Here is a 27244-nt window from a genome sequence, read left to right as displayed (position 1 = left end):
ACATTGGTCATTCTGAATAACAGCAAAACCTAAATTTACCATTTGTATTTTATGATAACAGTTCTGAATCCTTTGTAAAATTGTAACTTCATTATTTTGTGATTATTATGATTTTTTATGTTACTGTAACATATTTTGTTGTTGCAGATAGTGCTGTTTTATAACGCTGTGTACAACTAAGAGAGCAATGCTCAGTTCAGAACACTTCCTATATATATGATAATGGCCATGATAAGGAAAAATAAATGATTGCTTTCTAAGAGGTCTATAAGATTCGTAGGTTTAAAATATAATTATCAGGCAGTATGTGTTTAAAATAAGAAGTCTTTGTGTAGAATGAGACACAGCATTTGCACTAAACTATGCACAGTAATATCTTAAACCACCAACACGCTGTCTAGTCTAACCAACTGTCTAAAACTTTATCTATTTTAATCAGTGATGATATATGGCTCTGTTTGTGCTGGGAAAAAAGAGAAAATGTAATTTCAAAGCCATTTTTTAAAGAAGCTATACTGTAGTTCTCAAGATTTAATTAAAGTCATTTAAGGAAAGTGAGATTTTATACATATAATCTGTATGCTTTGTAAAAGCTTTTTATTTAGCTTATAAACTTTACAAGGTCATTCATTATCTAATAAACAGTACCTCTTCCATTTCTTGAATCTTAAAATAGCTCTTATTTGATCAAAGGTTACCTGAAAAGTCATATAGGCCTAGAGTATGCACTTAAGTGTTTAATAATAATTCCTTTAATTTGTACTGCATGTTGTATCAAGAAAGATTTCAGAGCAGATTAAATGCATTTGGAGAGACCTTGATTGTCTAAATTCACATATACATTATATATATGTGTGAAGGAACAAATAATAGGTTTATTTCATGCTGAAAAGAGAAGAAAGAAGCACAACGTTTCGGCTGTGTCACACTCGAAGAAGGCTCCACAGCCGAAACGTTGTGCTTCTTTCTTCTCTTTTCAGCATGGAATAAACCTATTACTTGTTCCTTTGCAGCCTATGCTTGCTGATGCAGCTACCCACCTGAACTACTTCATATATACTGTATATGTGTACACACATTATTGTTACATTATGTTACACATTACTAGTAACGTTTCAAAAGTTCATAAATTGAATTTATTTAAAATGATATGTGTAAAGTATATATAATTTACACCTGATTTATTTAAGGGTTGTGTGAAATCATTAGTATTCAAAACCTCCTCCCTTTAATCAAACTGAGAAGGCATACAACCTCTGCCACAGCCTTTTTATCACATTCTTCCTCCTCCTACTCACAAGTCAGTAACTATTTCTGTATGAGTTATCTGAAAGCACTACGGTAGGTTATTGTGCTAAATTAATGTATCACAGTACCAGTAATCACCAACTACTGTACATAGTATTAAAGGGAAGTCTGATAGAATCATTTTCATGTGGGATATAATATTAGTAATATACTTATAAAAAATGTTTTTGTACCATGACAGTGAAGTTTGAGGTAAAGTGTCTAATAAACTTTTTGGCTTTTAATCTTTATCAGCTTTGTGAGGGCTTTGTAAGGCAGTTTTTTTATGATACAACTATGTTTTTTGGGTAACCATTAGGCCAAAGTGTTTAACAATGTTTTTGTTTACTATGTATTTATTTAGATCTAAAAGTTCAATGTGAATAATCTTTTGATATTTGGTGTTTTTGTTCACTATCAGTGTGTATTGAGGGTTTCACATTTTGTAGGTACAGACATTTTAAAAACACAGGAATAAAAAAAATATATATAAAGATTATACACATACAGTACATAGCCATTTTGGAACAGCTTAAAGTATATGAAAAAAACATAAGATAGAAAAGGTTAACTTTTATGTATGTATACGATCAGGAATTATAAGCCCTGAATGGTAGTATTAGTAGCAAAATAAGTAATAATAAGCATTCACATGCCATTGTAGTACAGATTAATATAACAAGCACCACAAAAGCCAAAAGCAAAATAAATATAATGTAATGCTATTTACTAACCCAATAGCATTAGTGTTGGAGATTATGTCTAGGGTAGTTGCTATGGAAACTCCAGACTGAGACGTACTATGGCTATCACTGTTGTTATTGCCTCTTAGGTGTCTAATGTATTGCAACGAACGTCCATCCTCCCTGGATGTTTGTGTTCTTTTCATGCTCTTTTATCTATGTACATACAGTGCTTTGCAAAAGTATTCAGACCCATGTACAGCTTCTACATTTTGTTACTTTAAAGCTTGCTCACATAACACTATAAAGTAGTTTTTAATGTCTGTTGTAAACCTAGCCTACTCCACGCATTCAAAGAAAAACAAGAATGAGAAGTAAATAAATAATTTTGTAAAAAGAAAAATGAAAAAGTCATGATTGTTAATTTATTCAAACTGTATATGGTGGCAAATCTAAATTAATTTCGGTGCTAGAATTACCTTGTTGAGCCAGACAAACAGTTGAGTGGTCACTGTGTACATTTATAAGTGGATTTCACATTACAAACACCTAGATTCAACCATTAAGACCAAGGAGCTTTCAGAGCAAGTCAGGGAAAGCACAGATAAGGACTGTACAAAAGCCATACCAAAGTCTCTAAATATCCCTGTAAGCACAGTCAATTCAATCATCAGGAAATTGAAGATGCATGGTACCACCCAGGAAATGCTTGGATCAGGCTGTCCCTACAGTGTGTCTCCTAGAGTGAGCAGCCAGGCAAGGAGAAAACTAGTAAGGGAACTTTGTATGAGCTGCAGAGTTCAGTGGCTGAGAGGATGGAAATGTACATCAGTCAGCAATGTCCCCATTACTCTAAAAGTCTGGCATGTAGATGGAGGGAAAACCTATCTCACATTACGCATGGAGTTTGCAACAAAGTCTTCAGTTATCCTGCAAAAATATGCAAAAAGGTGCTGTGGTCAGATGATACCAAACTGCAACTTTTTGTTAAAAATGCTACACTTTACATTTCGTAAAGACCAAACATAGCACATTTCCCATTCGGTGCCATCCCTACAGTCTAGGGGAACATGTTTACGGTGAAAGTTATGAATTTGGACTTTTCTGCCATTGTTGAATCTGCTTCTATTGGGCATTACAAAAGGGTCTGCATATAACCAATATTATAGAAGAACTATGATTATTTTGGTGGTAGCATCATGCAATGGGGATGCTTCTCCTCAGCGGGGACTGGAAAACTTGTTTAGATTGAAGCAAAATAGATGGAAGAAAGTACAGGCAAATACTAGATGAAAAACAGTTTCAGTCTGCCAAAGGTTTAACCTGACCAAAGCTACACTGGCATGACTTGGGAATAAGAAAGTGAATATCCTCTAGTGGTCCAGTCAAAGTCTAGAATGTAATCCTGCTGAGAATCTGTGGAAAGACTTGAAAACAGCTGTTCGTAAGCAATCCCCAATGCAACTTCAGAGAGCACAAGTAAATCTGCCAAGAATTCAGAGAAATTGCACCTAAACAGTGTGCAAAGTTAGTAGAGACTCAAACAAAAAGATTCGACAAAAGTTCTTGAGTTCACAGGTCTGAATACTTATACATTCAACATATTTCAGCTTTTTCTCTTTAGATTTTTGCAGACATTTACCTGACATCTTGCCCTTACATGTTTTGTATTGTACATACACATTTCATAAAAGAAAAACATGAGTTTCATTTCTAGAGCATGCCTCTTTTAAACTAGAAAGTCGGTAGTGCTTTCTAAAGAAACAATAATTGATGTTCAAATGATAAATATTTTAATGTTTCAAATGCACACACAGATCATTTAGCTACTGAAAGCTAGAATGGCTATTGTCACCTTCTTTTATATGGACAGTAGTGACTGGTAAAGGACAATGCTGGCATTGCAGAAATTAACCTGCTCTTTTTTTACAACATAGAAACAAATCAGATAATGCAACAAAAATATAATGTATCTGAACTATAAAAAATGTAAACAATTAAAAATTAAATTAAAGATGTTTTAATTTGATTAAATTAGCATTTAATTTATAGGAGATTATAGTTTTTTTAAGTAAGATAGCCAATGTAGACTACTAGAGGCATTTATTGTCTACTATAAAGATGGCTTTTATAATTTTTAAAGAAATAAATTTCTCTGTTCATGCTCCAAAATGTGGAGGATGAGTAACTGCCCACTTTTAATACATTTAGATGACATATGTTATATCTTAAAACATGTTTTGGCATTTGTTTTCTATAGTACTGTACATATAAAAAGTAGCCACGTCCATAATAATACCTCTTGATCCTACATAAGAATTTATTTATGCCAAAATGAAATTGTATGACTGGTTTTGTTTGCAGTAGCTGGGAGAGGTTAACAGGTGAAGCTATGCAGCAACAGATTTCTACACACTCTTTTGCTTTGAAATGGAAAATTTTGTAAGAGGTTGACACACAAGAAGTGTAATGTATTACACAATATTTTGCTGGTTTTGAATTTAACATCTGCATGCTATATTCTGTGCTACCTACAAAATGATGCTTATTTCAGTAGTACATGGATACGTTCATGGTACAAGCCTGTTTTTTTCCTGCTGAGCTTATCAAAGCTTGGAGTTGTTTGGAACGGGTTCAGTTTACACTCCTGAAGTCTTACAATTGTTTTAATGGACATTCTTGGAACCTGATAAGTGGCCTAATAAGATACTGAAGCATTATTAACTGCTGATTTGTTATTTGTCCATCTGAAAGAAGCTATATTGAAACTGTTTATCCATTATCCACAGGTGCTTCATACACAGCAAACCAGACCCTAATCCCAGATACAAAGCAAAAAAACACCCTGACAAGGTGCCATTGTATCCCAGGGTACACACATGGACAATTTAGAGAAACCAATTAATAATAATAATAATAATAATAATAATAATAATAATAATAATTGCTTACACTTATATAGCGCTTTTCTGGACACTCCACTCAAAGTGCTTTACAGGTAATGGGGACTCCCCTCCACCACCACTGGTGTGCAGCATCCACCTGGATGATGCGACGGCAGCCATAGTGCGCCAGAACGCTCACCACACATCAGCTATCAGTGGGGAGGAGAGCAGAGTAATGAAACCAATTCATAGATGGGGATTATTAGGAGGCCATGATTGGTAAGGGCCAATGGGAAATTTGGCCAGGACACCGGGGTTACGCCCCTACACTTTTCGAGAAACGCCCTGGGATTTTTAATGACCACAGAGAGTCAGGACCTCGGTTTTACGTCTCATCCGAAGGACAGCACCAGTTCACAGTATAGTGTCCCCATCACTATACTGGGGCATTAGGACCCACATGGACCACAGGTTAAACTAGCCAGCATGTCTTTTGAAAGTGAGTAGAAACTGGGGCATTACTGTGCTGCTCTCCCTGGACCATAATAATGTTCCACTGGAAGACTGTTCCTGTTGTTAACACTTATTGGATTTTTTACTGAAAGTAAACGGGTAAATTTAGAAATATCAAAATAAAAGGACAGTGTACTTGGAAGTATCTTTTCACACTTATAAACATTTGTTTGGTCAATTATTAATGTATCCCTTTATATGAAACAAACTTTCAGTATATGTGTTTACTAGTATAAACTTCCTTATCTGAGTTTATGAACTCATGCAAATAAGTTTGCATTGCGATTCCTTTGGCAGCCAGCTTTTATTTACAATTTGAATAATGTGGATTAATACAAAGCTGGTATTGATGTCAAAGCCTGTTACAGATATATTTGCATTACATCATTTAGGAAATGGAAAAAGTACAGTTTGTAGAGCACAGATGCTGTAAACACCTTGTGTAAGGAACCAATTTAAATCAATGACTTATGCATTGTGAAGCAGTGAAAAGCACTTTCAAATCCAAAATCAAATTAATATTGTTTATTTTCAGTTTTCCTTAGCAGTTTATTCAGTTCATGCCAGGTTACAAGCAGTTTGGTATGCTCTGACCATGCAAGTATTTAATGAGGCATTTTGAAGTTCACGCATTAATCAGCTGTAGGCGGTGTGAAAGGAAACAATTTACACATACTGTAAAAGAAGAAAAACAAAATGGAAAAAGAGTTTGTTAGTTTATGGTGGGACTGAAGAGGTGGTCTTATTTTAAAACAAATGCAGACATCTCTGCCTACTCATGTAATGCACTCACAGCTCGGCACACGAAAGGTCACAACTAAAGGTTTGCAGACTGCATACCTCAGAAATACGTGGGCTGTATTGTTTCCAATGCTCTTTCAAACAAATTACAAAGTAAATAAGCATTCTTCATATTAGTTGTGTTTCTTTTTAAAACAAACTTGAACATTTTGGTATTATGACATTCAAGAACCCCATAAATGACAAGCTACAAAACACAGTAAGTATATTTACTTTCAGGAGCATTTAATTTTTTTTTCAGTTTTAAGATCTAATATGAAAAATGGGGAAGAAGTCATAAAGTTGTTGGTGTTCATTTTCTTTTCTTTTTTTTTTCTTTTGACTTTTTCTTTTTGTTTTAAGAACATACAAACACAGATTCCCAAGTCCGCAATTGAACCCAGGCCCTCAGCATCATGAGACAGCAATACTAATACTGCACCACCACGCTGTCCTATGATGATAATGATGATGATGTAGTAGTAGTAGTAGTAGTAGTAGTAGTAGTAGTAGTAGTAGTAGTTTGCAAGATGTCAGAGAAAGATTTGTTTGCATGGAGTTAAATTGCAGTCATTATGTACAGTCAGAGTAACCTGAATGTACTAAAGGCTTTAAACATTTATAGATTTCAAAATTATAACAACTAAATTACATAGAATATTAAGGTTGAGGTATATCATCTTAATTTTAATACAAAGGAAAATGAGTCATTAGTGTAATTTTTTAATGTTTTCTAGTATAGTACTCGGTAGACTACGATTAGAGGCACTCCCTGTCAGACAGCAGTCTTAGTAGAATTTAATGATGGTGGACAGAGAGGCTCAAAATGTCCTAAGATTTTCACAATTTCTGATAAAAATAATTCCATTGTGATTTTCATTGTGTTGTGTTCCTTCTTTCTTTGACTGTTTTCAGTTTAGGGCTTTAATAGACTTAATCAGGTTTCTCTAAGAATTACCATCTATTTTCCCCTCTTGATAAAATTTTCAGTCCCTGGTGATGAGTGGCAGCCACATAAAATAAAACACCTTGCTTTATAGTAGAGATGGTGTTGCCTTAGTGATGCTCTGAGTTCAGTTTGCTCCAGACATAACTCTCAAATTTAAGTTAAAAAAAATTGTGTCATTTGTGTTTGTTCCAAAAATATTTTGCCATGTCTCTTAAATGCACAGTGTCGTACACTTAATGCAGGATTTGAGATGGTTTTGCAACACAGGCCAGCTTTGTGGAATGATCAGGATATTAACAGTAACTGCTGTTACTGTTGGTCTCATGGTGGCATTCCTAACCAGATTCCTTTTGCCCAGCTGTTCAGTTTGGAGGAACAGCCTGATCTAGCCTAGCCTATTGGTTGGGTGGTACTATACACTTTTCTCTTTGAAATAATCAACTTCACCCTGTTTAAAGGGACATTCACTGTTTTTTATTTTTGCACCCTTCTCCCGATCTGTGACTTTCGCCACCTTTATCCCCAAGACATTTTTAAAGCTTCCTGGTGTTCATGGACTATCTCATTGGGAGAACTTACAGAGACTGGTATATTTATGCTGAAAGCATGTGAACCACTGTTATTGCACACAGAGGCCATTGAATTGAACACGTAACTTTTCAAAGTAATTTAAGTAGTTTGTCAAAGGGATTAAATACTTAACCTAACAACGAAGTGCAGTGTTTTATTTTTCTTTCTGGTTTCTGGTTTCTGGTTAATGCTGACAAGATTAAGATTACAAAAATCACTGTAAAAGTGTATACATTAATTACACCAGGTGCACTTCAGGTGCTGTGTATCACTGCCTCCCTTATAAAATTCTTTTAAAATGGTAATGCTGAGGTGGTAACATTTGACACGATCAAGACAAAGTTCAGAATTTTGAAATCTAGACTGTTAACAGATGATTCTTTTGCAAAAATTAAAACAAAAAAGAAACTTTTTAAGTACTGTTGCAGAAATGCTACTTATTGTGAAGTTCTAAAACATTAACCTCCTTGTGACACAAACATTATTTCAGGGTAAAAGTGGTGGGCTCCTGCAGTTGCCGAAATTAACCACATCTTTTTTGTTTCACTGTAGCAATGACCTGTGGCTCATGAAGAAAACAGTTCTATCTTTCGACAGCATTCATTTTGTGCAGTATCTGTAACATTCAGTGGCACATGAAGCAAATGTGAGCTGAGATTCATGTTTTCAAAATGGAATGAAACCTCCTGTGTAATACAAGAGGCTCTCCATTGTACTTCAGCCAACAAAATGTTTGACCACAACAGCAGTATTACCTCTACAATCTGGGAATAACTCGTTCAAACTCAAGTCTGTCACTATCCTATAGCCAGTAGGCAGGAAGCTTGAAGTCCCTAGTGCCATTATTAAACTAACTGCATGGTCACTGCATAAGATTAATTACAGCTGGCTAGACGTTTCTCGGCTTAATTCACATTGTCAACTCCTCAGTGCTACAGGAAACCTGCAGGATACTGGTGTATTGACAGGGTGTGGCGTCATGCCCTTATGAGTTTCTGTTTAGGATTGCAGTTGGAAAGGAAATGATTGTCTAAATGAGTGTATGTCCTGCGTACAACTTTGAGGTGTCATTTTCCACAGGTCAGATCAGGAGCAGAGCCCACGTCAGTCTGCAAATTATTTGGTGATTATAATTACATCATTTGATAAATTACATATGAGATTATGATGCATGTTTTTCTTAGATATGTTAGTCTATTCATTTTTTAACCAGCTTTTCCAGTTCCTGGTCGCAGCGGAGCTACTGTGCTGGCCCGTTTTTGATCATTTTGAAATGTGATTTTTTTCATTTATCTCACTTCTAAATAGAGCCTGTGCCCTTGATTTGTTAGGGTTATAAATATTTGTCACATAAAATAACTGGCATTTTCATTTCACCTTTTCACCTTGAATAGGTCAAAGGGTAGTGTATTTCTACTGCGTACTATACATATTATTGTCATGGCCTGTTAGGAGAACTCTGACGTGGCTCAGAGAGTTGCATCAGTCACTATTTGTGCTTTGACCACAGCTTTTAATGTTCCGAAAAATCCTGTAGATTCATAAGGATGGTCATATTTTCCTAAGGGTAAAACCACTATAAAATTTTATGACTGTGTTAATATTTACCCAGGTTATACTGTAGTTCCCTGATTCAAACAATACTGTTAACAGATCCTCTGCACTTAACACATTTAGCTTTCAAGGAAAATATACATATTTTCAAACAAAAGTATAATCAAAGTTTTTCACAGGGGTTTTGGGCAGTCAGAGGTGACAGTATTTGCAATAATTAACAATTGAAAATGAAGCTACAAATGAAAAATAAGTAAAAATATGAGGGCTTAAAAATCAGGTAATAGGACTTCAGCAGGAACCAAAGTAGGACTTTGAACTCTGTTGTTTCATCTCTGATTTTTTTATTAGTCGTCCCCATGAATGAACAACAGAAGAACGGACTTAAAATGAAACCTTTACTTCATGGGCAAATTGTCCCCCACAAAGATTCAAACTTAAAAAATAAAAAATAAAATTTAAATGAAAAAATGAAAAGGCATAAAGGACCTTTTAAAACATGAGAAGCACATAACTTGTCAAGAGAAGTGAGCATTGTGTTTTCCATGGGAAAAAAAAAAAGGTTTCTGTTTCTACCACAACCAACTATAGACAGACTCCAATGCCAAATTCACCAGTGTAGATAGCAAGCATGAAGAAACTGAATTACAGCTATGCTCATCTGATAAAGCAAAGTGTTAATTTTCTGTACTTTAGCAAGAGTTACGCCTGTGCTTTGCCTGTGGCAGTACTTTGTGTACTTTATACGTCACAGCTGTACCCTAGTGAGAACTTTTCTTACTCAAGTAACACATAGAACAATTTGTCACCAGGCAGCCAATGGTTTTCCAGAGCAGGTACATGTAAATCTAACACCGCCTCCATGTCTGAAACGCTACACAGAGGACATAAAGCTCCACACAAACCAGATTGAAAAAGACAGTGAGGTCTGTAGGAAGTATTTGTGAATAAAGGATGCAGAGTACATTATTTTTGCCCCTGTTGTACAGCTCAGAACAAATGGATATGGCTTGCTTTAGCGGTGAAGAGATGTCAGAGGTCCCAGTTGAAAACAAGAGAAACAAGTAAGTATCTAAATAATGATAACATTTGCATTTTCACTATGATTTATAGATTCTTCTACAGTGTGCAAGAGTGGAAAATATGGCATAAATATGCTTATATAATTTTTAGCAGTACATACTGTACAATGCAGTGTAGTGTTTAACTATAATCATATACTACAACTAGGAACTAGAGGTAATAATAAGAAGAGAAGCTGTATACAAGGACAGATACAGATACCTATAATGTGGCATTTTGTTTCCAATAACAGACAAAATAACTGGAGATCAAGGATAAGCTACTTCTTGCAAAAATCCTCCTCTAAGGAAGCCCATTCCTCAAGACGTAAAGCCTACAGGTAACATATACAATCAGATTTTAAACTTTTTGAAAGATATGTTTAAGAATACATGTTAATTATATATGGCTTACTGTGGGATTTTAATTTTGCATCTGAGTGTTATTGATGACACTCAGTGAAATTTCATTCTAAAAAATCATGTTCTTTCATGACAGACCTACAGTTGAAGAAGTAAACCAATGGAGTCAGTCTCTTGAAAAACTTCTGTCACATAAATGTAAGTTTTGTTTTCTTTCTTTATCATGTCAAGGATTTTGAAGTGAATATGCTAGACATCAGAGCGGGGCCTAAGTCAACAGGGCACAGGAATTTGTTTCTGTCATTTGTCTCTCAATTAATATATGTGCATTAACAGAAAAAAGTGAAACAGAGAAACAATGCTACACACATGCTGCAGTGGGCTTATGATTAAAGTGGCTTTGTGTAAGCTTTGTGTTACTGCTTGGTTTTGCAAGTACGTTTACAATGTTTTTCTGTCTACATTATAGTATTTGTTCGATAAGATGTTTATTTTTTCCTTCCTTTTAAAAGTATTATTTTCTCTCATGTATTGCAGATGGACAGGCTGCATTCCGGATATTCCTGAAATCAGAGTTCTGTGAAGAGAATATCGAGTTCTGGCTTGCCTGTGAAGATTTTAGAAAGATCAAGTCACCAGCGAAGCGAGCCTCTAGGGCAAATACAATTTATAACAAATTCATCAAGAGTGAGGCCCCAAAAGAGGTCAGTATGCATTTAATGACATTATTAAAAAATGTTTCGAATGGGTAGCTGCATCAGCATGCGTAGGCTTTAAAGGAACAAGTAATAGGTTTATTCCATGCTGAAAATGTTGTTTCGGCCATGGAGCTCACACCTGAAGAAGGCTCCACGGCTGAAACGTTGTGTTTTCTTTCTTCTCTTTTCAGCATGGAATAAACTTATTACTTGATTATTTAAAAATGACTACATTACTGACACCTTTAATTCCTACATGCTCTACTCTCTTACTTAAATATAATTTCTTTAAAAGTGTATTTATTATATATGGAATAAAATTCTTTAGAAATATTCTGACTTCTTATATCTGCTATTATTTATTTGTTTCAGATCAATTTGGATTTTCATACAAAAGATACCATCATCCAGAATCTTCAGGTGCCAATGACCTCTTGCTTTAATGCTGCACAGAAAAGAGTCTACAACCTAATGGAGAATAATTCATACCCACGATTTTTACAGTCAGAAATCTACAAAGAACTGTGGGCAATATCTCAAGGGAAAGGGAAATACCTGAAATCATGAACCACACCGGGGGCTTGCATAGTTTGAAAGCCTAAGGAGCCATAGCCTATGGCTATGGAGTTTGCATAGCCAGATTGCAGAAAATACTGTACTGAAAACAGTATCCACATCACCACAGAACTCTATGTTTTTAAAAGATCCCTTGTGAGTCCAAGGAGAAAGTTCACTGTGTGATATGAGCTGTTTTTAAAACAAAGGTAATAGGTGACCATAGAGGATGACTATAAAATTTCAGTCATAAAAAGCTTTAGGTAAAGATGCATGTAAAACAAACTTAATAACAATTTATGTATTTATGTATATACTTTCAATTTCAAGTTATTTTGTAAATTAAGTAATTCTTCCATGAGCAGTACAGTAACTAGAAAAAATTATAACCAAAAAAAGAATATATGTTTACACTAAAGTGCCTGAAACTGTATGAAAAGTCAAACATATTAAGTTAATTTGTGGAATGGTATATGAGCAAGTTACATTTTCTAGTACTTTTTCTGCTGGTCCACATGGAACCCAATTCATACCGCTAAAGACAGGTAATCACTTGATTCCAAGCATTCCTTGACTTGTAATAAGTCATGGCCAAAAATAGCTACATACTGTACATCCCATCACAATGAACAGTTTACATACTGTATAATTACTGACACAACATTTGTTTTCCAAATACGGATTGATCTTAAGAAAGAGCCCGTAAACAGAGTCCGTAAACAGTGTTTAAAGGGTAACTCTACACTTTTCAGAAATTATAATTTTAATAAGAGTTTTATTTCGTTCATTTACATGAATGATTTAATTCTTTATCTAAGACATGGCTTACATTTTAGTATTATACTGTAATTTGAAGCATTTAAAAATTCATTTCAGGAACAACAACTTCCTGTTTCTTTGAATAACAGAATTTAAATGGAAAATGAATAAAGAGTGTGTTTCCTGAACCTCAGGCAAATAAGTCAAGAATGTGAATGTACTGAATTATATATATATATATTCTTTATTATATTTTTATTTTTATTTTGTATCTTTTATTTTCTTTAGAATTTTACAAAATCACAATTGAGGTTGATTCTCAAGAGCTCATACTTATTGAATCCCCAAGTAAATGTTAAAAACACAGGAATATGTAACTGTAGGCTGCTATGTTTTTACATTAACAATTACATTTGATGATTGGATATATGACTTTCTGAACATACAGTAAACAATATTTTAGACTCAAACTGAAACAGCAGCTGGACTGCAAGTTAGTTATATTAACTTATTTTTATACTGTTGTAACAATTTACCTGGTCTGTATATTTTGTCTTCTAAATACATTTTCTTCATAATCTTGTACACCTCATTGTTGATTCAGTGTTATTGCTGCATTTAATTGCCTGTTCCATGTTTTTAAGCCCGTGGAAGGATTTATGGAGATAATCGATAAAAAAGTACAGATTGTCTTAGAGAAAAAGTGAAATCCCTAATTTGATAGACACCATCACCTACATATTTACATCTAGATTACATTTGCCAAATGTCTGCACCTCAGATTAATGATGATAGTATAATACCTATACAAAAATTAGAATAGGGATTTTGTAAAATCCTAAATCTAATCAGATATAACATATTATTATTATTTCATTTTTATTAATGAAATCACCATAGAATGCCTCCCAAAAGTATTGGGACAGTGAAGTCTAAATTAGAATTTTAACTATGAACTCTAATAATCATTTTTAATGAAAAAACTTGACTGATAAACACAACTCCTCTTTGAAGGGACAAAAGTATTGAGACAATTGGCTGACAGGTGTCTCCTCTTCTTCAGGTGTTTGTTGTTGGGCAATTAGGCACTCATAAAAGAGCTGTGGCTATCCTACCAGTTTGTCTTTCTTTGACTTTGGTAACTGAAAAGCAACTCAAACTGACCAGTTTACTGTTAACGAGCTGCAAGCAATTATGAAGCTGAAAGAAAAAAACTGGGCATACCAAATATGACATGAGAGTAAAAAATCAACATTAGAATCTGCTTGGTGCAAAAGCTAAGCAAGTACAGTTGGTGAACAAAGTTTCATGGAGGGATGATACCAAGATAAAATCATTAATATGATGAACTGCAGCACGGATGAGGCACAGTGAGTTGTTTCTTTGCTGCTTTATGGGCTGCAGTTAGTGACAGCTTCTGCCACAATGTTAAGTTTGCTACCCAGGCTGTTTTATAGTTTTCTGCTGACAATTCCTTACATGATATCTCTTTCTAATGAGGCTTCTTGTCTAACCACATGTCTAAAACACTGCAGCTTGCTTTTCTTCACTTAGATAATTATACAACTTATAACAAGTTGGAACAATCCAGTAGGCAAAACCTGCAGCGAAGGCTTGGCAGGGTATCTCGGACTCTTACATAAACAGTTTGGTTGGTGAGCTCTGTGGATGCCAGATTTATTACCTCAAAGGGATATGCAACCAAATATGGATTTTTTACACTCTGAAATTTGTTTAAATGTAAATGTGTCCCAATACTTATGGTCATTTGACATCCCAAAGTTGAACAGAAAGTATGTTTTCTGTTCTAATCTATGCATGGAATAACCCAAAACGTATACTGCATACAGTAGTACTTAAATTAAACTTCTCACAAATGCAAATTGTATGAAGGTAGAGCAACAAATAAGCTTCTGTAGCCGAAACTAAGTCACATGGTGATACACTTAAAAGGGAAATTGTTTCATTTTAAAAATGTAATTTAAAGAAAAAACCTAGCTATTACTTGTGTACTTAGCGATTCCGAATAAATAATGTCATGGTTGTTTCAACTGTAGAATAAATGAAGAACAATGATTCAATTCAGCATATATTTTTTTCTTCCCTGGATGGAATGTTTGTTTTATTGATTTTACGAGATACAAACATGTACATGCCTGATAACACAGTTTGGTTAAGAAAATGCTATACAGGATTTAAGCAGAACTTGCACAAATGAATAGAGAATCATCATTTGTTTTCTTGTTTTCAAATTACTTCCAGTTGCATTAACCCATCTACAGTAGATAACTCTTTATCAGTGGCAAAAAAAAATGACATAGCACAATGTTGCAGTTTCATAATTGATGTCCTTGTGACATTCACATTGCTCTCAGTCACGTTAACAGGATGGCTTCAAAGATTGTGAGATTATAAGAAAGGAAATCCAGGAGATATGAATGATTCATGAGGAAGAAGATGCAATGTGTGTTCATTGAATCAGCGATAAAAGTGTTTTTCTGTTCATCAGCAGCAACATACAGTAGTTCAAGCAAAGATTAGATTAATTTCTTGTAGAATTATTTTTGTTTTTGTAGTAGTAAAAAAATAAACCATATTCTTTTAGAATAAAACACAGATTGCAATTTAAAGATTTATTAGCCACATTCTGATATTTTTTCCATAACAGAATACCACAAAAGGCACTTCTTCCGTTTTACTCAAAAATTAAATATATTCATTCTGGAATGTTCTTGTTGATAGATATCAAGAGAGGATTAAGCTAGACCTGTGACTATGAAATCAGGATTAAGTGTGAAATAGAGGTGCAATGAGTTGGGGCATGTATGCTGTCTAACACTGAAACTAGGTGCAGCAGTTGCCAGCTACTGGGGAAGAATGTCATGACAAGCGTTCCGAGAATGACTTTGGCAGAAAGATAGCATGCAAAAAAGATATGGCAGTCTGCGTAAGAGAACCACACCCAGGAATAATCGCAAACAATACTGGAGATCCACACTAGATTGTAATACAATTTTTAAAAGGTATGCATACTGCACTGCTGTATGTCTGGATCAAACACATTTCTGTAACTTTTAATAACCCTTTGATCTCCGTAATGCCTCATGAATTTGTTTTATTAATAATTCTCATTTATATTGTTCATTTACGATTCTTCATATTCTCCAGTGCCAGAGGTCTCAAGCCCATTTCTGGAGAGCTTCTGTTCTATAGACTTTAATAGCATAGCAGCTCATAATGAAACATTTGAAATAACTATCTGGCTTAAATGCAGCATTTTAACAGCTTTTCCCAGCTCTTCAGATACTGCTGATTTAAAGTGACCTATAAAACCTGACGGAATGCAATTCTCCAGGGCTGGAGTTGGAAAAACCATGGATCCAGTGCACGCAGAAATAAAAAAAGATAGCTTGATGTTGCCCACTAGATTAAAACATGAACATGCAATTAGTCATAGCTTCATAACTGAAAAAAGGAAGTGTACATTTTGTCAACATTTACTTGTTTTTTAATTTCTTTAAAGCAGGAGATTCCAATTCTGGCCCTGGAAGTGAGTAGGCTTACCAAGTCTCTTAAAGCAGTAGGAACTGAGAGCTGGGAGAAGTTGGTAAAATGGTCCACTTAATATCAAGCTGGTTCAGTTTGTAAAAGTTCCAGATGGACTGAAAACGTGCCTGCAGTCTAATACACTGTGGTGTGTGAAGCCTTAGTATAATGTATCTTAGTTTAAATAAAGCAACTTCATCTTTTGAATATCTTTACATGTATGAGAAATATACCTATTCCCATAACACTAAACAAGTAATACTTGTATAAAATATCCATTATCTGGAAAAGTAATAATCATGTCATATCATGTCACTTGCCAAATCGCTTTATACCATACGGTGTCGCGGGAAGCCAGAGCCTACCCGGAAAGCAACGAGTGCAAGGCAGGGTACACCATGGACAGGACACCAGTCCATCGCAGGACAAGTGCAAGCCAATCACACATGGGGACAATTTGGAGGCCACGGTAAAGGCCAAGGGGGAAATTCAGCCCAGACACCGGGATAACTCCCTACTCTTATCGGGAAATGCCCGGCGATCTTTAATGACCACTGAGAGTCAGGACCTCGGTTTAATGTCTCATCCAAAAGATGGCGTCCACTACAGTATAGTGTCCCTGCCATACTGCAGGTCCCACTAACGCCACTTCCAGCAGCAACCATACTGTAGCTTCCCAGGAGGTCTCCCATCTAGGTACTGACCAGGCCCAACCCTGCTTAGCTTCAGTGGACATCCAGTTGAGAGCTGCAGGGTGATATGGCTGCTAGCAACAGTAATAATCTTGAGGTATATTTTAAAAATGTAATGAATTACGGAAATCATTACGTTTTTAAAATTTAATAGCAAATTTGTCAGGAGACAAATTGTTTTCAATTCATGGGCTGAAAACATTTCTATTTTAAGAAAATATTACCTCTATAAGTTAAACACAACCTCATATTCAGAAGAATGTATATTTTTTTTCTGGGAACTTGTATGACTTCTAAAAATAGACTGGAAGCAAAAAATAGTTTGCATTTTTCGAATACATAGACATCAGAGACACTTGGCTTACAGAGCAACAGTACTAGCAGTACGGAGCAATTAATATTTCTGTTGAAATAAAAAAATTAATTTCTTCTTAACAAAAGTTTAAAAAATGTAAGGTTTTGCAGTCTTTGTGCAAAGGTACTATGGATATCGGTCTTTGAACTGCATGAGGCAAGATATCAAATAACCAAATAGACATTTGTATTTTGGTCAGAAATTTTTTGTGCCAAGTCTTTTTGATAGATCATTTCGGAGAATTCACAATTCACAAATAGTTTTATTGAGGTACTGATGCACTTCTGTGAATGCTTACAAAAACTGATATACTTCTGCATTAACTTCAGTAATGGTTGAAATAACACATTCAATGCAATATTGCATTGTTTCCCTGGAAAATAGATTTCTTACTTCGTAAATTGTAATGATGGAGAAACCTGATGCTGCTTATTGGCTATAGAATTCTGTTCCTGCTGCTCCTCTGGAAGAGTTTCTTATACTGACATAGCATAGAGAAATGACATGTGCTTATTTGACTGTTCATATTTAACTAAGATGTGACAAAAGATATTGCCATGCTCACAAAACAGGTTGGACAGTACCCACTGAGGTAACCATTGTTTAGCAATTTCACAACAAGGAGGTTATTTTTAGAGTTCAAATTTATCTTCAGGGCAACAACTATAAATACACCATTGTAATCCATACTGAATGTGTAATTACCATAGCATGATAAGAACTTTTTTCTTTGCCATTATGCCTTTTTGAAAGTCATCAATGATAGGCATCAAAAGGAGTACCTGCCTTGTTAGAAACATTTCATTCAGGTTTTAAATGTATGTGTAAAAATGCCATAATAAAGCAAAACATAGAAACACTTAATGTAAACCTTAACAGACAACAAACTAATTTTACATAGAGGAGGCTATATAATTTTTTTAGTTATAAATGAACCAGCATTTCTGGAAAAGTGTGTGTGTGTGTTCCCTGCAAATGAAGAACAAGTTACTGTATTTAAACTTTAGAGCACTAAAGTGATTTCCTTGTTTTTTTTTTAAAGGGAAGTATCATCTTGCTTTCCATAATACCAGATCTGATCTTTCAATAACGTCTTAGATTTAAAATATTGTACATCTGGATGAAAACTAATCTAGAATGAATTGGGTGGCAAGAAATAACTTTATGATAGAAAGTTACTGTCTGTCAAGAGCCTCAAAAAGACTTTTTGTCATTTTACAGGATCTGTGAAATATAAAAAAATGTGCTGGAAAGCATTTCATACTATGGCAAAATTGAATTTGCATCGTTTATTATACAGCATGCATTACTTAGTTATTGGATCCACAAATTAAATCCTGCCAAAAAAAGATCTTTTTCAGGAAGTTGGAGGATATAAATATACAGAAAGTTAAGAAAAGTACTTTTGAATTTAGCAAACAAATGTTAAAAGTACAGCAAGTCCAAATCAATGGGCTACATCATTACATGTTTAGTCTGTACTACATGTTCTTTTATCTTTAGTGTCTCTAGTTTTTTTAAAAGCTTTAAAAAAGGAAAGAATTACTAGCATTTAAATAGGCTTCTTTTCTTGCAGAATACTTGCAAGTCTTTTCATGATCATGTGATTATAGTACAAGTTATAAAGTAAATATTACTTTATGTAATAAGGATTTGTGTAAATTTATGTATCGCACAACAGATCTATGGCTTTCCGTTTTTTTTAAAGTTTGTCCAGGTTTTGAATAATGTGATCAAGTTAAAAAAATTCAATTTATTTCCAATAAAGAACCCTTATTAGGAATTAAGCAATGCTCAATTTTTTATTAAAAGTCTACTGAAAGACTACTGCAAATTACTAAACCATTTGAAGATACAGTACAGTATATTCACTTATAAATCTCCCTAAACATTAAACCTGTTTACTTATTGTAAGTCATCTGTTTCAAGATGGAGAATGCAGGTTGTTCTCACGAGGATGTGACATCTTTTAGGTTTTGCCAGCTCTGCTTTTGGCGAGTGACTACTGTAATTGTGAAAGATGTAAAAGGAAGATGTTATCTGCCTCTAATGCTGTCCTAAACTGAAAACAGCTGTCAGAGATAGATAGGAGGAAATGGCTACACCTCTGATGTTCAGTTTCAGAGTCCGATTCAAAGCTGTTGTTAACCACGACTGGCAGTGATTTTATGTCATTGCACCTTTGTTTTTCTTGTAATAAAGTTTTAACTTTGAACGTTAAAAAGGAAATTTTGAAACAAAATTCTTAATAAAAAAAACCTATAAAATGCATATGCACTTTCAATCCAAGGGTATCTTACTTCACAATATTGTTTCTTAATAAATTGTAATGCGAAAACTGTATTAAACAGTACATGCCTTTTAATACCTGATCTGTACCTGCAACAATTACTGAGTTTCTCTGAAGTAGGAGCCATTTCATTTTTCTCCACTTACTGAATGCATAATGGTAATTACATATTGAATGGCAATTCAACAGTTTTCAATAGAAAGCACCTATGCTGCTTGTATGAACAAATAATGCTCATGAATTCTGGAGATAGTATGTTCTACATCCTGTTTGTATGCAATTTAAACCATCTGCCCTTTCACAAATGTTAACGCATATAATTTTGTGATTATCAAGGTACAGTAAACCTAAAACATAACACAAAAAAAAAGAAAAAAATATTTTTTGTGTAAGATATTCTGTAATTTGTCATTTGTAATTTTTCCTATAATAAAACTATAGAGGACCCTTTCTCTATTAAAACCTAAAACAAAGATTGGGATGTATCTCAGTGCAAGTAAGACGTCTTAATGCATTTCATTTGTTAAGATACTGACTAAAAATGTATAGGAAAATACACTGATTATACATGCATTAACTGCATAGGCACATTCTTAGCTTTTTAGTCTAGTATTAACATACTTTAATATGGTGAACTTCTCCATCTAGTGGCCAGTACTTTCTTCATTTAAGTCAAAAATGCTGTTACTAGAAAAAAATATTTAATTAAAATTGATATATATGTATTCCATGTTTCACACACAAACAGTGCATAGGTGCCTCTAAGCATACAATCTGCTGGTGTTTGGTGTTGGTATAAAGACATTTTGAAAAATAATTTTACCATGTATGTTTTTACACAATTCTACTAGTTAACTAATTTAACCCCAAGGAACACTACAATGATTGCTTAGTTGTAAAGAAATCAAACAAAAGCATGTGAACATTTAAACTTTATATATGAAAAAAATAGACAAAGGTTTATTTCAACATTTCTGCATGCATGTAGCACAACAAATTAACAGTTTTCGAGCAATCACTTGAAACTATTTTCAGGACCTCTCTGTGCTCTTTGGACAGGTTACAGAGGATTGTGATGGATTATTTCAGTGACACTTTGTGGGAAAATGAAGGGTCAGCTCTTTGTCATTTGGCTTCTTGGGCTTTTTTGGCATTCTGTTTTTCTTTTGCCTAAAAATAACAACAAGTAAAAATCAATATACCAATCTACAAGAAGTAATTAACAGTATAATCCAGTGGTAAAGGCTATTGTGAATAGAAGCTCTGGAACTATTGAATTTACAGATATACAGCATAAACATCTTTAAAAACTATTTTGGAAATATTCCCCTCAACAAAAGGAATTAAAAAATGACAAACTATCAGAACAAACGTGTGCTACTTTATTGTATTTACTGGGATGTAAACAAAACTCATAAGGCTCTCGGAAGACAAACTAAAGCTTTAAAAAAAAAACACCAGGAATTAACACCAGAAATCTTACCTTTTCTACTAATGGTATTAACTGCTGGTATTCCGCCAGTGTTTTCAGTAGTTCCATGATGAAGGGCAAGTAGTTGTGCTTTCTTCTAATGTTTTCAATCTTAAAGTACAAATTTAAAAATGGATTGATTCAATGAAAAGATTCAAACTTAAGTGACATAAAACTTCAGTCTACATTTTTTATTTTCAGTTGATAGTCATAAAGGTTTTAAAATGATAAAGGAAAAAAAGTTTCAAAGAATTATAACTTAAAATCTATAGAATACAGTATTTCAGGATGTACTTGCAAAACAGTGGTATTTAAGACATCTTACACTAGCACATATTGGACATATTTAATGAGCTTTCTATTGTGGAAGAGATGCTTGCTTGTGTAAAACCCAATGGAATTCAAGCTCTTCATTTCATTATGTACCCATGCAAACTGTGTTCAATACCAGTAAAACAGATAAGTATGCTACTCAGGGGTGCAAAAAGGATCATTTAACTAAAAAAAAACACAAATGTATTTTTCTCCTAGACAGGATTTAACTGCTCAATGTGATTTACCTAAAACTCATGAGAGCAATAGTAAATGGCAATAACACCACACAATCAACATTCATTAGGTTACAAACAGCAAAACTCTTTGCTCTCACCTCCAGTCAAGAATTCAGCATTGGTGCCATAGTCCCACAAGTCAGTGTCATATCTGGCACATGCCAACAGAACCTTATGCCTAAATATAAAGTTGGGCTTCTCAAAAGAGTAACTAGAAATAAAACATATATACATACTTTGTACCGTTTTAGTTTCTGATTCTCCTCCTCAATTAGAAGCTGATATTTCGCAATTTCTGATTGAATGGAGCTTAACAGGTTGCTACTCTGGTCTGTGTCCATTGGTTCTTCCTGTAAAACAAACATTTATTCATAGCAGCAGCAGAAAAATAAAAACTTCATTACTAGTGATGTGTACACAAATCAAGGTCAATGTGCAAGAACTGTGACTTTATAGGCAGACTGATACTTGATATTTAGAAGTTTTACTTACTTCTGCGAGCTGGTTCTGTAGCTCTGCAATCTTATGCTCATAAATCATCTTTCGGTCTGAAACTATAGCCATTAAGTTAAAGCGGATTTCCCCTTCACTGTATCTAAAAAAAAGAGAAAATCAAGCAGTTTTGTATTAACACTAGAAGGATAAGAATTTATTTTAAGATCTATGTCCAGTTTTAACTAGGCAGTGAGCTAAACAGTGAGCACATTGTACAAAATACAAATAAAAACATTTTTTATAAAGAAAATGTAATACAAAATGAACAAAATAGTAAAAGTGAGAAAGGTCTGCTTTTAAAATAATACAAGTTTTATTTTAAATATAGAGAAAATCACAACATTTACTTCTGTATTCTTTTCTCAATTACTGGTCGTACTGCACTTATCCAATCATCTTGATTACAGGTGCCTAAAAACAAAATCAGAAACAATGCCAGATTAATATTTCTAAATGAATGTTTTGGATTGCACCTAACAGGAAAAAAAATGAATGACACTGATAAAAGGTTCTTTAACAAGCACGATCTAATTTACACATTTATTGAGAAATATGTAATAAGGTAATGAAAGACTGAATTGTACAGGGTATACGGAGTTACCAAAAATTTTTGTCAAAGGGTGAGGAGCCTACCAAGGTCAATTGGTCCTTCACGGAGTCCATCCAGTTCATAGAGTCTGCCATTAACTGGAACATAGCTCACAAAATGAAATGCATCTTCATCTTTTGCAGATGATTTTGCATCAAACTCAAACATCTGCTGCCTAAGAATTAAAAGAAAAATACCAAATTAAAGCCTGCTTAATTCAGCACCGAGCTCTTAAATGTATTGAAAGAGTTTATAACCTTAAAGCAAAACTGACTCGCATTTAAGTCTTTTATCTTATTTAGATCCTCTGTTTCAAGACAAAGGGTTTAATTGTAGTTGCTATTAAACTCAGATCTATGTGTTTTATCTTTGTTTTATTTGAAATATAAAATGCTTTTAGCCATGAAATGGCCATTTCAAATTCTGTATTTTATTATCATGGACTATCAATCTACACAGATAATGAAAACATGATTTTATGATACCTGGCAAAGCCATTGTGCACTTGACGAATCACTTCAGAGTTGCTCAGGGCCAGACCTTTCATCTGTATAAATACAATAAAAAATATAAACACCGACAAACATAATTTAATCATAATTAAACATTATTTATTTTTCAATATAACAGGTGCAATGTTGCCCAGAGACAGAGATAATTGGTCACTTCACTGTCTTTGTCTAACTTATTCCTATTACAATGCACTATGCCTAAACATTTTCCAAGCATATACTAATGTTATGGAACAAGTAATAGGTTTATTCCATGCTGAAAAAAGAAGAAAGAGAACACAACTTTTCGGACGTGGAGCCTTCTTCAGGTGTGAGGCATGCTGATGCAGCTACCCACCTGAAATATTAATGTTATATTCACAATGTTTACATTCTTGTCCAATTCATATTAAAACTGACCATAATATATTTAATTGCTTTCCCACATTATTTCATTCTAATGCAGATCTCATTTAAATTATAATCTGTTTATTTGGGGTTTAGATTAACTCTAAACTTTCTATTTTGGCTGGAGTTAAAATAATGCTTTACTACAAAAACGTTTAAAACTTAAAAAGTAACTGGAGGCAGCTACCAAGCAGGACAACAAAGGTGCTTGATCAGTGGTCAAATGTAGCTGTAAACTCCATCAGCACATCACCAGCTGAGTGACCAGGACTCCTCAAAACATAAGGCACTATGGGGAGTTGATGGTCAGGGCAGCCTCAGCTTATTAAGAAATATTACAACATGATCAAACAGGACACTTCTTATGCTCACAGTGTCATTAAGAGATGGGTGACTTTGATTGCACTAGGGGAAAGCACAAGGTTTTTCCCTTGTGCTAGGGGAAAGAAAAGTTATCATACCTCCAAGTGAGAGAATCACGACTTTCAGCTAAGATGATTTTAATTAGTGAATTCAGCAATGGGAGAATGCATACAGAGAGACTCACTTGACTCACAGACACCTGGCAATTCAAAATGTTTTAAGGGGGAAAACAACAACAACAACAATATTATTATCAACATTTTCTGTAATTACAATTGACTGTAATACGGTGTGACCGCTTTATCCTATACACAGCGTTCTGAGGAGCCGAAGCCTATCCTGGCAAGCAATAGGGCACAAGGTGGGATACACCCTGGATGAGATGTCATTTCATCCAGATGACATATTCACACCAGGGCCAGAAGGAAATCAACCTACTGTACCAGTATGTTTTTATACTGTGGGAGAAAACCACAGAACCTGGAAGAAACGCATGCGAACACAGGGAGAACATACAAATGCCACACAGATAGCATCCCAGGTCCAGAACTGAACTCAGGACCCCAGTGTTGTGAGGCAGCAATGCTACCCACTGCACCACTGTCCCCAACAGACAAATATTAACCTAAAACATTTACTTACAGCAGCATCAAAACTTTGTGAGAATTCTCTAAATTCTGTCAGAGTTTCACCAAGGTGCATGTCAGAATGTGTGCAGTTCAGTAACACACTGATTATAGCCTGGGTAGCACATGCATTATTAATGACCTAGAAAGGAAAGAGGAGAAAGGCATGAATAAAAGGGCAGGCTCAGCAAAATGCCAATCATTTCCATAATGAACATCTGTGGCAAACATTGTCATCTAGACGTTTTTCATGAATAGATATCTTTAAACATCTGCTAAAAGGCCAGTGCTATAAAAATGACAGCCTATATGTTACCTTTAAGGTATGCAATATAATTATTTATTGAAATATAACTAAATAACTTGGTTTTCATTCCAATGCTTAAAAACAAGTCATTTACTTTAACTTCCATTAAATACCTAGTACTTTTTGTTCTTTATTCTGTATTCTTGATTTTTGTCCGTAATAAGGTCTCGCAGAATTTCTCGTTTTCTGCTTAGTACCTGCTTGGCAAAAAAAATTTGGTCCAGCCTGGAATCCTGAACAATAGATCCAGCAGGTTCTTCTCCTGGCTGCCACTTGAAAAGGAAAATCAATCCATGAACCGGTCTGCAAAAGAACATGCTAAAAATCATTTGCTGCTACATGTACAGTATGGCATCCAAGGACAAAAATCAAGCTTTTAAAGACATATACAAAAGGCGAAAGCCTATGTAAGTATATGTAAGTTAGCATATTAAGTTTAAGATGTAACTGCAATGGTTTTTCTAATTCACATGACAAGTAAAAATAAATTTAAGACTTCACGTGTGTCCTTTGTGTGTGATATTTACTGCCATTAAATGTAACGGGCATAGACTTAAGACTTCTCTACAGACGTTAGGGGTATCTAAGATTAATTTTTTGAATTTCTACCTTTGGTGCCTGGCTGTCACCATTATGTGCAGTGTTAATTCAAAACAATTAGAAATCAATCTGGTGTACTTACACTGCATGGTACAGCATATCCTAATTCTAGGCTAGTTACTGGTGACATGCAGGGCCTAATGTACTTAGTTTGAACACTGTAAGTTCAGAGATAATTGGAAATAGAAACTGCAGGAGCATACAAACAACTAGTGTGATAACTAACAAAAGATGTTGCTCTGCTATCGGTCCCTAATATTTTATAAAATTTGTCCAAATTTATGGCATTGTTAATTTCTTGGTTTATGAACACCATTTAAAAATGCGTGAGAAAACCTAAGAAACTAAAAAAATAGTATGAGCACATCCTTCAGAATGTTTTTTGCTCCCGTCTGTTTGAGATATAAACAAATAAGATTATTCTATATCTCATTTTAAACATGCGAGTTGTTCTGTGTGCATTTTTAGAAAACCCACTTCAGTTTTTCGAAGTTTTCTGGTTCCAAACTCCATATCTCTTCAACTTGTGCTCCTTTACAACCTAAAAAATAGAAACATTTGAATTTTACTAAGAGTCATGATTTAAATTTTTAATTCACCGAGTCTAAAGTCCTAATCAAACATCGCCAAGAACCCATTCATTCAAAGTTTTAAAAGCCTCAAAATAACAGGGATTTGACCAATATATGACATACAGTACGTAACTACCCTACCTGTAACGTGTAACTACTGTATCTGTAGCAATGCATACAAAACCAAAACGTATAATATATTAATAGAACATTTTATTCTGGGAAAATTCACATACTAATGGAAAATATATGATAAATGTCCGGAATGCGAGACGAGCTTCACAATATCGGCATCTTAGGATATAATATTAATTAAAAACGTTTACAATTACATACAATTACAGATACGAAATGTTTTCTACCTTTTAACAAACGTTCCAAGATTACAAATTTAACAAATATGAACAATGAAGTTCACCATCATCATCAGAACTCAGTTCTAATAATGCAAAAAAAGGCAAAAACATTGTGTTCAGAGTTTTCTCGCACACAGCACTGAGAATTTTCACATTAAATAAAACATTTTTTCTTTCAATAGATGGTTTCTTTCCCATACATCAATGCCTAAAAATGAAATGGGCTAAACATCACTGCTTTTCTGCAGTTTGTTGGGCCTGGCAAGTACACCAGTGAAAACGCCTTGGCTCACTTCATTCAAGGTAAAACAGATTGAAGTACCAAATTAAAGTACCAAGCAACTAAAATGTTAGCCTTAATACCTATCCACGTCAGAAAATACGTTTTTGCCTTTAATTCTTATAAAAGGCTGATGGGCGAATCAAACAGTGTATTAAAGCATGCTTATGCGTACATAATTATTCAAGAAATGTATTAGGCTACACCAACTCACCAAAACCTTTAATTAATTCTGTGAAGACTCCCGGATCACTCTCCATTAGACACCATTCTCCGGCGCTCCCTGCCATTGTTGTTTTCTTATTATTTTTTCAAGCGATTATCAAAACCGAACACGAAAATTGTAAACTCTCTCATCCGTCACTCTGCAGCATTCACTGGACTAGACTCTCTGCCTATTTCCCGGCAATCCTTGCAAAACGCATAAACGGTACCATAGATATCTAGAGGTTTCATATTTGCATTTACCATAGATATCTTGTAGTATTTTCCCTTTATTTCTATGGTAACGGGACCTTGTTTTAAAATTTGGATAACTGTTTCGTCTATATTATATAAAAGAAATAATTAACTGCTGGTCAAACTAGTAATTTAG

General features: G+C 34.4%; 2 protein-coding genes across 2 annotated transcripts; one reads left to right on the top strand and one right to left on the bottom strand.

Annotated features, from left to right (window-relative positions):
• Positions 1-10083: 10083 nt before the first annotated feature.
• rgs2 (regulator of G protein signaling 2) lies at positions 10084-13242 on the top strand. Its single transcript, XM_006634941.3, has 5 exons — positions 10084-10285; positions 10537-10623; positions 10782-10843; positions 11183-11349; positions 11716-13242. Exons 1-5 carry the CDS (start codon positions 10176-10178, stop codon positions 11908-11910), a joined length of 621 nt encoding a protein of 206 aa, XP_006635004.2. The 5' UTR covers positions 10084-10175; the 3' UTR covers positions 11911-13242.
• Positions 13243-20459: 7217 nt separating this feature from the next.
• On the bottom strand, positions 20460-27066 carry uchl5 (ubiquitin carboxyl-terminal hydrolase L5). The gene is made up of 11 exons (XM_006634864.3): positions 26864-27066; positions 25919-25982; positions 25039-25144; positions 24551-24676; positions 23132-23193; positions 22691-22821; positions 22405-22468; positions 22055-22157; positions 21799-21912; positions 21024-21122; positions 20460-20710 (listed from the first exon to the last, which is right to left on the bottom strand). Exons 1-11 carry the CDS (start codon positions 26937-26939, stop codon positions 20666-20668), a joined length of 990 nt encoding a protein of 329 aa, XP_006634927.1. The 5' UTR covers positions 26940-27066; the 3' UTR covers positions 20460-20665.
• Positions 27067-27244: the final 178 nt, after the last annotated feature.

The sequence above is a fragment of the Lepisosteus oculatus genome, chromosome 9 (assembly GCF_040954835.1).
Source record: "Lepisosteus oculatus isolate fLepOcu1 chromosome 9, fLepOcu1.hap2, whole genome shotgun sequence".
Classification (NCBI taxonomy): Eukaryota; Metazoa; Chordata; class Actinopteri; order Semionotiformes; family Lepisosteidae; genus Lepisosteus; species Lepisosteus oculatus.
This window is presented reverse-complemented; position numbering and strand designations above follow the sequence as displayed.